This window comes from Telmatherina bonti, assembly GCF_933228915.1.
Source record: "Telmatherina bonti genome assembly, chromosome: 6".
NCBI classification, from domain to species: Eukaryota; Metazoa; Chordata; class Actinopteri; order Atheriniformes; family Telmatherinidae; genus Telmatherina; species Telmatherina bonti.
This window is the reverse complement of record NC_136624.1, coordinates 37,365,174-37,381,438: the sequence shown is the minus strand read 5'-3', so window position 1 is coordinate 37,381,438 and position 16,265 is coordinate 37,365,174. Positions and strand designations below refer to the sequence as shown.

At 39.3% G+C, this 16,265-nt stretch overlaps 1 protein-coding gene across 1 annotated transcript; it reads right to left on the bottom strand.

The window, feature by feature from the left end:
- Positions 1–11,001: 11,001 nt before the first annotated feature.
- LOC306756713 (transmembrane protein 233) lies at positions 11,002–14,186 on the bottom strand. Its single transcript, XM_079241547.1, has 3 exons — positions 13,791–14,186; positions 13,259–13,393; positions 11,002–13,067 (listed from the first exon to the last, which is right to left on the bottom strand). Exons 1-3 carry the CDS (start codon positions 13,974–13,976, stop codon positions 13,056–13,058), a joined length of 333 nt encoding a protein of 110 aa, XP_079097673.1. The 5' UTR covers positions 13,977–14,186; the 3' UTR covers positions 11,002–13,055.
- Positions 14,187–16,265: the final 2,079 nt, after the last annotated feature.

Genomic DNA, 16,265 nt, shown 5'->3' with positions numbered 1-16,265 from the left:
ACTGCTTCTGCAGTGCTTGATACACATCACAGATACAAACAACTTGGCTGAGCCTCTCCACAAGGATCTCTTTAACTCCTTCCATATGCGCTGTACACGTTGACTGAGCTGAAAAAGTGAGGCAGAAAGCTGCTGCCAGTGAATGGGGAGACATATCAGCATACTAGACTGAGCACTTGTGGACTTCATCCAGACAACCCATCTTGGCAGGGATACAGTTTCTTTGGCACCTGTCCAGCTATCAACCAGAAGCCTTTTAATATCCCGTCCACAGTGAGAATTTTGCATCAAATCCTTCAATAGAGTACCACCCAGAGCTTTAATGCCCAACTGTTGCCACAGTGACCCAAATGCTCTTGATTCCTCAGTGCCACAGGGAGCTTCTCTGCCTTTCATGTCCTGCTGGGATCACACACAGCAGCTTCTCCCTCATGTGTGATTCATTAAACGAGCATTTTCCTCAACTTTAGTGGGAGAGAGGGATGTTCAGTGGAAATGCAGCAGCAGTTACACATACACATCATTACGACAGGAACAGGAAACTTACTGCTGCACAGCCTAAATATCGTCATCTTAAACTTTTCTGGAATATTGGGGCTCCATGTTTTATGATCAGGTTTGTTATTAGAGTGATATATTTGTTAAAATGCTTCTAATATAAAGTGATACATTGAAAGACATTTATGTTTTTACTCCTCATTTGCTGCATCTCTGTCACCTGAATGTCTGCATGGTTGTTTAAACTACGTATCATACAATCTGTAAACTCTACAACATGCTTTATTAAGTCTTTAAAATGCAGCACCAGTTATATTGGCTAAATAACTATGTTTGGTCGCATGCTTCTGTTGCAGTCTTCAGGGTCCAGTAGATTTAATCGCTCTGTATGTGAGTATCCTTGACTCAGTCCAAAGCAAATGGCCCATCGCCAAGTGCCAGAAGCAGATGTGAGTGTGAGGGTTGTATTAAAGAGGACAAAATTTCAAATGAACCTCTCTAGTCCTTATGTAACACCCTCAGCACAACGTTATGCCTCACAGTTCACTGATATTTATGACTGACAATGACACACATATTTTACACAAGCTTGAGTCCCTGTTATTTGCAAAAAACTGGTGTTTGGTTTTTTTTGTTTTTTTTTTTAGGCCACCATTTGAAATTAGGGGATATATTTAGAATTCTTCAACAACAGGCTGGTCCTTTTCCTCCACCGCTGTGCAGCCTGCATCAGTCCTTGTGACTGTGTCTTGGAGCCTTTTTCTTTGCATTAACTCTACATTCATTCTGGCATTCCCCACTGTCCTTTGTCAAACTAAAGGCTGGATTTGACAAGTGATGGGTGTTTAAAAACAGTTTCTTACTTCACCACAGTTCATCCTTGCCATCTTTGTGAGGCAAAGCCACTTCTGTCTTTAGATCAGCCTCTGGCTTAAAGGATTTTTCTTATTATTCCTTGCAGTCAGTCCTCGTGCTTCGCCAAGCTCCACTCACGTGGAGATGCAAGCTGAAACCAACACTTGCAGCTACATTTGACTCATCGTTCTGCAGTCAGGAGGTCAAGAGGTACTTGTGCTCGCTCATTTGCTGGGTTCCCGCTTCACTCGGTGCCAACACCGGCAGCCTCTCTGGGCTAGAAGGGACTCTGCAGGCTCGGTAGACAATTAGACAAAGCAGGAGAAGGAGGACAGCAAGGAATGTGTTGCAGGCTATAGCCACCAAGGCAGCTGTTGACAGTCCTGTCGCGCTTACAGAATCCATCATAAAGACTGGACGTGATGACACATAATGTAAGTTCTTCAGACGGTATGAGACTGAAAATTTAACTCAAAACTTATATGAAGAAGCTACTGGTGGTTTTCACTGATATATGTATTCATATTTATATAAAGCAAGATGAATAAAAGAATCACTCTCACAGTGTGAACTGTGACTTATATTTGGGTGAGACAGCAGCAGGGAAGTCTGTCTGTGGATCTTCCTGCAGAGATGAATGTTGATAGCTTCTTTAAGATGTCACATCACCACGCCATGATGCAGATGAGTCTGGCTGAACTCTGACAGCGATGTTTTCACTTGTCTGCTTCAGGAAAACAAGACTTATTTTCCAGCAAATGCCTACTGGTGTCTGTTAGAGAGGAACAAATAAAACAGTTATGAATGATTGAGCACAGACATAGCATAACAGATGTGACATCTACTGCAGCATTATACAATATATAATTTGCCGGTCAGTCGTTTAATTTTATTTGTTTCTATTCCTTCAAAATCCTTATTTCCCCAATAGATCATAGTAATTCGTATTGTACTTTAGAATCAGTCAGTTTTAAACTGGGGTCCCGAACCACATGGGGGTCCTCTGTGATTTAGGGGGTCGCTAGATCATAATGAACACTGTTTTTGTACATATATATATATATATATACATATATATATATATATATATATATAAATAATAACCTGGATAATGACGACCTGATTTTTCTATTTTTTTATTTTTATTATTCATTTATTATTATTTGTTTATTTATTTATTGTTTCTTCTTTCTTTTTTTTCATCTTTACTGGCAAAAAAATCCATGACCAGGAGGAGTAGCGGAGCTAGCAAGTCAACAAAAAAAGAAACTAATTCTGATTGGGAGACTTGATAACGCAGCACGTGTGAATGGCAAAAATGGAAAATCAAACTTTTTCTGATCCATAAAGCAGGGAACTGATGGAGATCTTGTCGATCACTCTGTCTTCACATCCAGATGGCATGACGAACATTTGTATACGCTGAGGATGAAAACTGGCTCTGAGATCCTGAAGAAAGACCTTTCTCTGCTGTTTCCATTTCAGACCCCATTCCTACTGCAGACAAAGGAGCTGAGCTTTTCACCAGACTTCTAACACAGTTATCACATGCATGCGTCGCCCATGGGAGAAAGTTCATTGATCATTTTGATATCTTTTGGATCTGTAAGGAACGTTTCAGTCTTGATTGGGTTCATCCAAATCTAACTGGATGCAGATTACTCAGTGCTTGTTGCTGGGATGGAAAACCCAAACATGGGATAACTGATAAGAGCGAAAGATACAGCAGAGAGGTGAATAACCCTCAGCTCTCCTTCCTCACCAAACCCTCTGCTGCACATCACCCAAGCTCTCTAAAGGATGTCTCTATCCCTGTCCGGACCTCAGCGACCACCATCTGTCTAGAATGCAGTGCTGACCTTCCTCCCCCTCCTGATCCTCATCTTAGATCACTGGCCCTGGCAGAGCAGAGCACAGGACGTAGTGAGAAACAAAGATAGCATGCCATGATGCGTTCAGGGTCCTCGTTGAGTAGACCTAACACTGAGCGCTGTTCTGAGAACAAGCCAGGACCCAGTAGGATTCCTACGTTAGATAGAAAAAGAAGGAATCTAAAACAGTTAGCAGTATTCACTGTACCATGTACAACAGAGACCATTATGAACTCTATAAAACTTTACTTAATATTGGATCTCTGTCCAACAAGTCACTGTTAGTTAATGACTTCATCTTTTCTCAGTTTAAATTTTCTTTCTCTGACAGAAACAACAGAAGACACAAGTGCTATTGTTAGGAATAAACATCAAAACTGAAGGTAAAGAGTTGAAGATGATGTCTTATTAAGATTATATCCTAAGACACTGATCAACTGGTCCAGACCAGAGTCCAGACTGAACTCTGAGAAGCAGCATTTAGCTGTGATGCTGCAAACAACTGGAACAAACTTTCACTCCTACATCCAGGCAAATGTACTGGCAAACATTACGGTCATTTTCCTTCAGCAGCCCCGATTTTTATAAATAGAAATCATATTTTTTAATTACCAACCAAGTGATTATCTGCAGTTAAAATTCAATCAGCTGGAACATTCTAGGTGACTTATTTTATATGGAAAGATGTAGAATAAAAGACATAAATACAATGATGTGTTCACTATGTGTTTAGTTCTGGGTTCTTTAGACGGTATGCCAAAAAAAATCTTTTGCCGAAGTTCCACAAACAAGCTCAGATTGAGCAACATTTGGCTCTAGTTAGTTATAACCTCACTAGTAAACAAAATGATTTTGGAAATGTGAATTTATGAGACATGTTTGTGGTTAAATGAAACCAACCGCATACTGCATGAACTTCATTTATTTCTTTTTGAGTATCGTGCAGTTTTACGCTTCACACGTTAAAAAATGCCACATTATAAAAATGTAGCCCCACCCTGCATTTTTCCTTAAATACACTAAATTCAACATTTGTTTTTGTTTTGTTTTTGTAAAACTCTGCTTGTTACTCGACTTTAGTTGCAGTTTTCATCCACATCCCACTCCTTCACACACACACACACACACACATCTGCAAACTTAAAGTCCTCGTAATCCTCATAGTCCTTCTAATCAACATCTGTCATACATACAGGCTGCATGCTAATGCAGAAACCTCATTAAATTCTTGACTAAAACCTATTCTCATTATTTTACCATTTGGTAAATTAGCATATCAGAACATTTACATGGGAAAAGCACTCAGCAGTGGGAACAAATGAAGACGCACCTTAGTTCCAGTCAGGAGTATTTCCTTCACTTTTTGATTAGTTTTCATCATTTAAAATTTATGAAAAACACACTTAGATGCGGTCTCTAAAACATACTTTTATGTGCAGTTATGTTCATTGTATAATTCTGTTGAGCACATTTAGTAAAAAGAAGTGTTTATTAAGACTTTTACACAGTTATTCTTTCTTTAACTTAGTCATAATAAAGATCTGTAAATTAAAATTAAACTTATCTGTGGTTAATATTTCACAAAAGCAATAATAACAGTTATTAAAAATGTTATATTTTTAATACGAATTTTAATAATAAGACTTAAGCCCCTGGAGAAAAGAATGATACACATGTTGCTGAAAATAATTTTTTCATCCACTGTTACAATATTATAATTATGATGAAACCTTTTAGACTCCTTTGTTCCAGTTTTTTTTCTTTAATGAATCAAGTAAAATGTCAGCAAGTCTTTAATTAACCACAAATATTAATCAGGTAATCCCTCTGATTAATCAAGTCAGAAAATAAGAACAGTTGCTGTGGCTAAATTTGTCAAGTGTTATATATTTAATTAAAAGACCAGTAATTATATAATATATGTATAGATGACGAAGCTGAAGTCATGCATGCAGCGTGAGCAACATCCCAGCTCTTCCTCAGTTCAGTAACCTGCCCCAGTTAGAAAATCCCTGAAAGAGCCACGATTTTAGTCCACACAGGTTTTTTTTACCTAAATACAGAGACCTGTTACCTTTTTGTTTCTTTCATTTCGTATTTTTGGTTCAGTTTGTTTAAACTGTTTAAAACAAAACCATTTATTCATTTTAGCAACAACTTTCATCCGTTATTTGTTGCTAAGGTTGATACGCCAAATGAGGATCATTAATAATCATCAGGAAGTAATTATTTAATACTAACCTCTTAGTTTAGTTTATTAGTTTATTTGTCAGGGAAAATGTGTAAAAAAAAAAAAATTTAAAAAAAAAAAAGATCCAAAGATGCCTTACACCAGATTTATCCTTAGCTAGTTTCCATTTGCAGTCCCTGTGCGATGCACAACTTTACATGAAGACGCACTAATGATGACATTTAGAAGAACTTCTTAGTAGTTAATTAGTATCCTTTATGTCTGTTTTTATAATTATTGTTTAAGAAATTGATAATTTACTGGTTTACCTATTGCTAATCGGTATGATCAGTTCACAGATACTAGCACTTACTAGCAGTTCATCATTTCTAACCTTCTTCCTCTGTGTCTTGGTAACAGCTACATTTTTCACCTTAAGTTCACCTTTGCTGTGTAGGTTACATGATAATTAGCACTGTAGCTGATCTTGTTACTCAGTGTATTAGTTTACCAGATTTTTTGCGATAAATGTCATTAGAAGAGTCACTACCAAACAAGAAGATATCCCCCATGGGTTCAATCTTCCATGTTATTCTTCCCAGCTTTTCTTTCCTTATTTTCCCTCTGACTTACACATCGTCTTAAACATGAAACTCCAGATGACAGCTGAAAAGCATTTTGAGTTTAAAGAAAACACACTCCAGCATCTGAGTGCTGGCATTATCACAAACTCGCATTATCATCTCTTATCAAATTTCACTGCCTCAGTGAATGTTATACCCTCACAGCAGAAGAGGTATGAAAAGCTCCTCAACAGGAAGCCAGTCAGACCAGAGAGCGTGATAAAGAAGGAATCTGATAAAGTCACTCAGTGTTTAATCAAGCCTTCATGCAGCTTTTCTCCCCTCAGGTAAAGAAGAAAGTCCTATTTTCCCTCTTTAAGAGGATGTTGAGATCATAGTTGAGATCTCTCTTATGCAACATCTCTGAATTCACCCGCTTATTTTGTCCCTTTTTAAGGACACAATCCTTTGAATTAACAGTTCGTATAACAATGTTAAGTTTGTCACAGAAATGTTTAGACCCTTGAATGTTTGGACTGTGCTGAACCCTGACAGATAAAAGTCTTATATTCATACTAGTTGCACACTTACCTGGCAGATTCAGCCAACTGTTTGGTGCTTAAAATGTCCCCGAGTATAATTCAGGCATCTCCCTTTCTCCATTTCCATTCACATAACACTTCCCTCTTCAGCTGTCTGCCACATTCTTCGTCTTCTCTCATCTCTGCCTCTTCCTTCGGGTTTCCATCTGCTCCGATGCGCTACACACATGACAAGGCAGGACCGCGCACTGCCAGCGCAAGAGCTCTCCAATCGAAGAGATGCAGGGAGACAGAGAGAGGAGGGGCCGTGCAAGTGGATGTCAGCAGTGATATTAAGCGTAGAGGAGAGGAGAACGCTTCGGATGCAATTACACAGGTCTCCTGCTGCAGTCAGGAGGAAGGCAAGCAAGCAAAGCTGCCTGTCAGACAAAACAATGACAAAACAAAACATTTTAATTATTCAGCACAGGACTGGAAACAGATGGAGATCATAATAAGCTACTGCGGAAAAGAAACTAAATAATGACTCAATCTATGGGAAGGTGTTGGTTACCAGGGGTACCCTCAGGAAAGTACTCATATCCTATAGTTCCTGTTCTGCTCTGTCATCTTGATGCTGCATTTTTTTCTGTTTTGATCTGACTCATGATGCACCGCAGCTTTCTGGGTTTGACAAAGCTGCCTTTAAAGCTTAGAACATCTTTTGGTTTTGGTTGTTTTCTGCTGACAGATTGTAAAGAATCAGTCATCACTGCAAACTCAGTAAAATAAAGAGATGATAACTTTAAATATGAGAACATAGCATCATAAATCTATTCTGCAATACAAGCTGGCTGCAGCGTCATGGCAGTGGCAGTCCAGCTACTCTGTCAAGCGAGCTGCTTTACAACTGTCACGTAGGCAAGACTCAGACGTGCCTGATTATGTCAGGTATGATCCAAGTCGGTTCAAACCAAAGCACAGTCCTCTGAGAAATTAAAAAGATTACAGTTGTTTCAGGTGCACACGAAATGGAAAAGGCCCTGAGGGACTTTGATCATTTACAAAGCTGGATTGTGACTGGCAGACACAAACTCATCTACATTTTCACAGCAAACTGGAGCATTGTTATTTATACGAGTTGATACAGTCCAATGACAAAAAAATGGAATAAAATTGATGTTAATATCTTTATTTCTTGATTGATTATTGAGAATTTCTTTCCTGTTAAGTTGAAGGGACAGTAGAAAGTTTAGCTTTAGGCCCCTCTAGTGGCGAAAGATTTTATTACAGAGGTAGATTAACACTGAAGACATGGAGGGCTCTTTCAGCTCTTGCTCTCCTCATATCGTGGTCAGTTGCCTGAAAAATGTGACTTGAAGTTAATTCATCTCTTTAGTAAAGTCACTGATTTAAACAAATTATCTATTTTGCTGACCTTTCTGGGCGGGGAGGGTTAATACATAGTTGTTACTTGTAAATATAAACAGCCCTCAGTTCAAATCTGTCAAAGTTAAGTGTTAGAGGTGCTCGTTTAAGTTTTGGACCTGTGGATCCCTGAACTCTACTGGCCTCAGGGTGGCCGGTGGCTGTTGTCCCAGTGGCCATGGGGGCCTCTGGCTGCCTCTGGTCGTCCCTGTCATTGGCTGACTGAGCTTCATGCACTGGGACAGAAACCGGTCTCACTGGTCTTTATTTGTGCTGTGTATGTCATGTTTTTATGCAGCTTGTCTGTCTTTTCATAGGTGCTCCTGATGATTGTCAGCTTTGTTTTCTTGCATTTGGTTGTGCCCTTCTCCTTAAAGCAAGCGGTTTCTGATGCTGTTGCTTTTTATATATTTTAACTTTATCTCCTTTTTTTTTCTCATCCCTCTCTGTTTATTCTCTTTTCCCCCCTTCCTCCACCCTGCCAGGTTAGGCATTAATATGTAAATTCAGCATTAAATAAATTAAACAATACAGAATAAATACCAATCCACTTTATTTATATAGCACATTTAATAAACGTAAACAGTTTCCAAAGCAGAATAAAACAAATAAAATGTTACAATACTAAAAATCAACAAATACAAATAAACTTCAAATTAATCCCAATAAACAGATAAAAATCAAAAAGTAATTTAATAAAAAATAGATTAATGAATTAATTAAAAGAAAGAAAGAAAGAAAAGAAAATACTTAAGTATCAAGAGGGGCCTTTTGTCCATAAAGCACAAGATGCCGCCAGGCCACCGTTCTGCCTGCTATGATGCTGGACGAGTAAAAAAAAAACCTTTTAGAAAATGGGGAAAAAATTACACATGATCAGTTTGTATAATTCATGCAACCTGCTGCTCCTTTTACACAGCAGCCTAATTATTCCACCAGTTTAGTATGCATATAAAGAGATAACATTTATCTGAGAATGTACATCATATTCACCAATCCTATGCAGTACTTTGTCATGTTCGTAGTTTCTTATAGGAGCCTGGATGCATACAGTAGCCAGCAGCTGGTTGTCTTTATATTTAGGTTGAGTTGGACGTGGATTCTCTGAAAAATGGACAGCTTCTTTTGATGTCTGGAGCGTTCAGCCCTGTTGAGGTCAGGTGCCTGCAGGGGAACATGAACGACATGAAGCGCTTTGTGCCAGTGGAGGAGTTCTGATGTGTGTTTGACTTCATTAGTTTGTTGTGTTTCGACTCTTTCTTCACAAAGATCCTCATTCTTGGTCAGAGTGGAATCGGTTCCGTCTCCAGAGTAGCAGGACACCCTGAGAAAATGGTTTCCCAGTCACCACGATTCATTTCCTTTTTGATGAAGCCTCATTTTTTCTATTTATGCCCAAACTTGGATCAGTTAATAAGACATTTTTTAACCATCTTGTTGAATCCATTCCAGGTTTTTCTCCTCCCCGGGGATCTTTTCTACTGAGGCTTCTGGATGATGTTTTATTTTACAGGATTTTTTTTTTTTTTTTAATAGGAAATTCATTATTATGAAATGCCAAAGTTGCTTCTCAGTCTTGTTCTAGTCACAAGCTGATTTAATGATTTACTTTAGCAAACCTTTGAGGGTCAGATCCACCTGAGTCTGATCTGCATGTTGCTTCATTATTATGATTCATTTGAAGCTGACTATTTCTACAAAGGCTGGCATTTTGCATATCAGAACTTCCAAGTCTCTCTCTCTTTTTTTTTTTTTTAAATTATTACAAGTCTTCAGGTTGCTCTCAGAGCGATGGTGTGCCGATCATCTGAGCTTTTCTTGTGTGCACAGCCAGAAGTCATGACCCATTTTCCTACCACATGTGTGTTTTCAAAGGGCATCCCTGTCATAATAAAGAAAAATTGCATCAGGTCAGACACAAGGACCTCTAATGCGTTTCTAATAATAGCACAGACATATTAAACACATTACCTGTAAAACATGTGCACACATCTGCTCACATCCACCAACAATCTTTTTCTTTATTTTAAATATTTGTGAAGACTAGTTATAAGACATCTCCTATAATTAAACCTTTTACTATTTCCCATTGCATTATGTCAAGGTTGTTAGAATTATTCCTCAATAAGGAATATTATGTCAATGTTTGCCCAAAACTATCAAATATTCTTAAATACTATGAAGGTGGAAAATGTCTTCAGGTGCAGCTGCAGGAGAGGATGGAATGATGTGATAAACATCAGTAGTTCAGATTTTAGTACGAGGTACATCTCATGACACACTACCATATCAGGCAGTTTAATCAAGAAATGAAAAACACTTTATGAATCTGAGAGGGAACTTCTAGTGGCAGTTCAGATGTAAATTTTTAAAAAAGAGGCTGATTTACATGGCTGTTAAACAAACTGCACGTGATCAGTTGCCTCTGCAGCTTCAGTTCTGCAGGTTTTTTTTTAATCTTTCTGCTCAGTGATGTGACTTTCAGGCCATTAACTGTTTTTGGTTCGCTCTCACAGAGAGTGAGTGTCACCGTTTCCAGAGCAGGCTCTAAAATAACTCTGTACTCTCCACTCTACCCTCCTGCATCAGACGGCTGACAGACTATTTTAGCAGCTACCAGGTGAACACAGTGGAGTGTTTCAGAAGTGAATAAACAGACATTAATGTCATTTCATGACAAAAAAAAAACAAAGCTAAAAGGATAAATCTGTGTTTGATATAATGGCCAGAAATGTGTCAGAATTCATAATGTTGCTCTGGATTGGCTGAATGTGTAACAACTGTCTAACAAACACATTTTAATTCAGGTGATTAGTCACCGCTGTGTGCACTGTTCAGTTACAGAAGGAAAAATAAACATTTATGCTTTTTAAAAACATGGAAAAATCTTAATTTGTTGTTTGAAAAGCAAATCTTTGAGTTTTTTTAGTTTCAGACACCCAGATACATCCCAGTTATCTTCTTTCATTTATTCAGACCTGATGCAAGTGTTCAATAGGAGGAATGTGTCATGGGATATGTGTGCATGGAGACTATCTGCTGCTAATGGAGGCAGCTTGTTTGAGTGGCCTATTTATGAGCACTTCATATGACTCATGTACTGCTCTCCAAAGATATTGGCAATCCTGTTTAACAACACAACACAGCAACAGGTGATTTGTTGGAAATGCAAACAGGGAGATGATATTATAATTATTCTTTCACAAAGATAAACATCTTGTTTTGATGTAAATAAAAAAATACATGCAAACAATTTAAATTAGCTTTGTTTTTGTGAAAATTTCCTCCTCACATGGTCCAGGAATCAGTTTCCTGCCACAAAGTACACCTTGATTCATTGAAAATCTCACTCAAATGCTTTCAAGCCAACTTATCCCTGCGCTCATTCTCATCTCGTCCTCAAGTTTTTTTCCGTTAGTGAGACATGAAAGAGGTGGCACAACAACCACGTTGCAGTTTTCTTTCAGCTAATGGGAGATAATAGTGCAAGATTACTGCCTAAACTGGAAAATGATGTCGATCCATCATCATCATCATCATCATCAGATGGACTGATTTGAGTTGCACCTGCACTAAGGAGGAAGGTTCGATGGAGAAGAGACATGCCAGTAATGAAATGTTAGAGACATTCTGGTTTTTTGTTGCATGTAGGTGTAATTTGTATGTCAACAGGGTCCGCGGGGGACACGTTGTTAGCTCACGGAGAGCCGTGAAAGTGCTGTTTTTAACAATAAGAAAAGTGAAATGAGTCATGAGATGAGACTGAAATGGACGGACAAGATCATGACTCTCCTGCTTGAACCCATCTGAGTCATCACTTTATTTCCTCCTACCTCCTGAGCCACTTTTCACATGTTTCAGTCCCCACCTCCCAACAGCAGTGTCAGCTTTGTTTGGCCATGTGACGGAGTGGGCCGCCTGCGAGTTGGATGGGAAATGTCCTATATTTAGTCAGAGATACACTCTGACATATCACACAACAAGAAAATGTCCCACTGAGGCAGTTTGTAATCCAGGGCTCGAGGAAGCGCCCAGGTGAGGATACAGTATGATGGAAACACAAGCAACAGGCTTTACTGCTTGTTTCTATAAATAATTCAGAGAGAATATGAAATCCTGCTTTTAAAAAAGTCAAAAGAGCCGAGTTGTGCAGGTCTAATAGACAACAGGTGTACAGATTTACCACACATGTAATGTAATATTTGGCTTTGAGTTCAGATGATAGCCCTGCAGCCAGATTTGGAACAGAACTGAGCCTTGCCATTGGACCGCAATCCACACAGGAAACTGCATCGCATGACTGCAGGAACAGCTTTGTCAGCAACCTGATGGACTCAGTTAAACATGTGCATGAAAAGTTCTGAAATAGTTTTTATGTTTTTAAAGAGATGGGCTGGTTTAAGGGGGACCCACAGGAGACCACCATGAAACACAGCAGGGACAATCTGTCCAAAGTATCCAAAAAAACACACTGGCGGTTACAGTCCTAGTAAAAATACTACAGACTGCGTATCATCAGGCAGATGTTCTCACCTGCAAAGGAAAGAAAAAGACTAACAATACTGCATGTGCATATCCAAGACGTATGATATCTGAGACTAGAAAACTGCATTTTGAACATTGTATGATGTATTTATTCTTATAATTAACAGTTAAAACTATATTCATGTTGTACAAAATAATTACAAATAGAATATCAAGATGCAAACATATTCAGGAAAACATCAATTTGTTTGCAGAGATGAAGGCATTTTTTTCCATTTTAAAATACGATATTAATAAAGCACTGTTGTGAAAATATTATAGGCAAATAAAAGACAATTCTGTAAATTAGAGCTTATTCTTATTACTGAAATATAAACTGTGAAAAATAAGTTTATCACATTTACAGCCAAATAAAAATCCATGAATTTCAAATATTTTCCTGAAGAGCTGCCTTTTAGTCAAAGCATTAATGACATCAAGTACTACAATATTTACATCCAGTATAATTCATGGTCATTAATCATCCTTATAAAAGTATTTTTTAAAAAGAAAAAGCAGAGTGAAGTAAAATTGTTTCACTGCCTGACAGGATAAACTTGTGAGCCAATCCAAAGTCTTCATAAAGTTCCTCAAAGCATTTTTCTTCTTCTCTGCTCTGTAAGTGTTAATACTCCATCTGAAACACAGACAGAATCACATTAAACAAGAGACTCCCATTAAAAAACACAAGGATTGTCCACAGCAACAGCCATCTTATTTTACTTCCTGTTCAGTAATTAAATCTTTTAATTGATTTGAAATTAAATTTTCATGTGTTTTAATCTAGCAAAATAAATACATACAATTTTGGCTCAGAAAATGCCTTACTGTAGTAAGATGAACAATGCAGCTGATGGCGATGACGAGAAGGCCGATGATGATGGAAGCAACGGCAACACGGAGGGCGTTCCTGCCCAGTCGCCGGGAGCCATCATAGTCCCCTTGGTAATAACTGTTTCTAGACTGGAACAAAAACAAAAAAAAAAACACTATAAACATAAAGCTTTATGAACATTTTAGTCAAAATTATCTTTTAAAAAAAAAAAAAAAAATTAATGTGTATTAAACAGTTAGTTGTCATGGCAGTGCTCCTCCTGTAATTTTCATGTTTAGAAGTTATTCCATCCCTTTAACTCTAAAATAAAAGGGTTAAATCTGAGTTGACAGTTTGTTTTATTATTATTTAACTTATAATACTGGAAGATATGTTTTATTGAGTGTGCCTGGGTTACATCTTCATGTCCAAAACATTCACCCACAACAAGTCAGAACATTTAAACACCCTGAATGAGAACATGTTTATTTTCTCCTTATGTCTTACATGAAATCCAGCTTTGCGAAATTGTAAGTTGTTGCTTACCATGACAGAGAAAACCAGGGCCACGATGTTGACGGGGTATGCTGGACAAAAGCAAGCAAACATGGCCCAATAAAGGTAGCTACGGAGCGGAGGCGGAGGTTCCTGCTCTTCTACACAAACCCTGTCAAAAAATGTGCTCCCACTTAAGGAGCTTTTCTCCTGTGAGCGTAGCACGGAGAGAGCCATCGAGCCTGATAGTGACTAAATGCTGCCAAAGGATGAAAAACAGTTAAACTCACTGATTAAAAAGAATAAAAAGTTACTAATAAGAAGAGAAATGAAACTTGAGGAGCTGAACTCCAGCTTTTAACTAGAACAGAAAATCTGAAGCTTGAAGATCTGCTTAGTAAATATGATCGTTTGGTTCTAAACCTCTTTCCATGATAGAAAAATGTAAGTTTGTAGGCAGCCGGGGAGAAGGAGAGAGGTGGGAGAGGATCACTAACCTTTCTGGCCTCCATCCAGGACACCAGTACAAGTGTGAGGGATCAGATTCTGTTTACCGCTGCTGGCCGGGCTCCTCACACCAGAGCTGCACGATGTGTGTAGCTTCTTATAACACAAAGCCACGTTCACTATATACCCGATGCAGCTTATACAGCTCTCTTTTTGTAACTTTTAAGATCATTCATAGTTGTTTCCTTAAAGACCCTTTCATTGCAACAAGCCAAAAGCTGCAGACCACCCCACCCTGTTAGCAAGCTTCTCAGCATGAATTACACATTCAGGCAGAGTCATGTCCTTAGTAAAAGTAAAAGTTAAGAAAGTAGTAGTAAAAGTTAAAGTAATAATCAACATAGAGTTAATCATCTGCATAGGCATGGTTACCTCCACCGGTACTTCCTCCAGCTCATGACCTCGCTACATAGATAAAAACCGATTGGATGCAGAAGGTGCTGCTTAATATGTGGCTTTTGTTCATTTTGACTGTGGAAATGTTTTAATTTGTGGTTTTCTTTTTAATAAATAAACATATATATATATATATATATATATATATATAAATATATGGTGGAATAGTGGTTAGTACTGTGGCTTCACAGCAAGAAGGTCGTCGGTTTGATCCTTGGCTGGGGGCAAGGTTTGCACAGTGGCCTGAGTTTGCATGTTCTCCCTGTGTATGCGTGGGTTTTTTCCCGGGTACTCGAGCTTCCTTCCACCATCCAAAGACATGCATGTTAGACTAATTGGTTGCTCTAAATTGCCTGTAGGAGTGAGCGTGAGTGGTTGGTTGTCTTTGTGTGGCCCTGCGATGGACTGGCGAGCTGTTCAGGGTGTACCCTGCCTTTCGCCCAAAGGTTAGGTTAATGAATGAATGTATATATACACACTGTTCAAAAAAAATAAATGGAACACTAAAGTAACATGTAGATCTGAATGAATGAAATATTTTTATTCAATACTTTGTTCTTTCCATAGTTGAATGTGCTGACAACAAAATCACACAAAAATTATCAATAAAAATCAAACATATCAACCCATGGAGGTCTGGATTTGGAGTTATACTCCAAATGAAAGTGGAAAAACACACTACAGGCTGATCCAACTTTGATGTAATGTCCTTAAAACAAGTCAAAATGAGGCTCAGTAGTGTGTGGTCTCTGTGTGCCTGTATGACCTGTATGCTCCTGATGAGGCGGCGGATGTTCTCCTGAGGGATCTCCTCCCAGACCTGGACTAAAGCATCCACCAACTCCTGGACAGTCTGTGGTGCAACTTGGCGTTGGTGGATGGAGCGAGACATGATGTCCCAGATGTGCTCAGTTGGATTCAGGTCTGGGGAACGGGCGGGCCAGTCCATAACATCAATGCCTTCATGTTGCAGGAACTGCTGACACACTCCAGACACATGAGGTCTAGCGTTGTCTTGCATTAGGAGGAACCCAGGGCCAACCGCACCAGCATATGGTCCCACAAGGGGTCTGAGGATCTCATCTCGGTACCTAATGGCAGTCAGGCTACCTCTGGCGAGCACATGGAGGGCTGTGCGGCCCTCCAAAGAAATGCCCCCCCACACCATTACGGACCCACTGCCAAACCGGTCATGCTGGAGGATGTTGCAGGCAGCAGAACGTTCTCCACGGCGTCTCCAGACTCTGTCACGTCTGTCACATGTGCTCAGTGTGAACCTGCTTTCATCTGTGAAGAGCTCAGAGCGCCAGTGGAGAATTTACCAGTCTTGGTGTTCTCTGGCAAACGTCCTGCACGGTGTTGGGCTGTAGACGTGGACATCGGGCCCTCATACCATCCTCATGGAGTCTGTTTCTGACTGTCTGAGTAGACACGTGCACATTTGTGGGCTGCTGGAGCTCATTCTGCAGGGCTCTGGCAGTGCTCCTCCTGTTCCTCCTTGCACAAAGAAGGAGGTAGCGGTCCTGCTGCTGGGTTGTTGCCCTCCCACGGCCTCCTTCACATCTCCTGATGTACTGGCCTGTCTCCTGGTAGCACCTCCATGCTCTGGACACTACGCTGACA

Bases quoted from the DNA above. Each gene is read 5' to 3' on its own strand.
- LOC306756713 (XM_079241547.1), bottom strand. From the start codon at position 13,976: ATGGCTCTCTCCGTGCTACGCTCACAGGAGAAAAGCTCCTTAAGTGGG. The intron at 13,394-13,790 runs GTAAGCAACAAC...TTTTTGTTCCAG, and splicing joins CCCTGGTTTTCTCTGTCATG to TCTAGAAACAGTTATTACCA.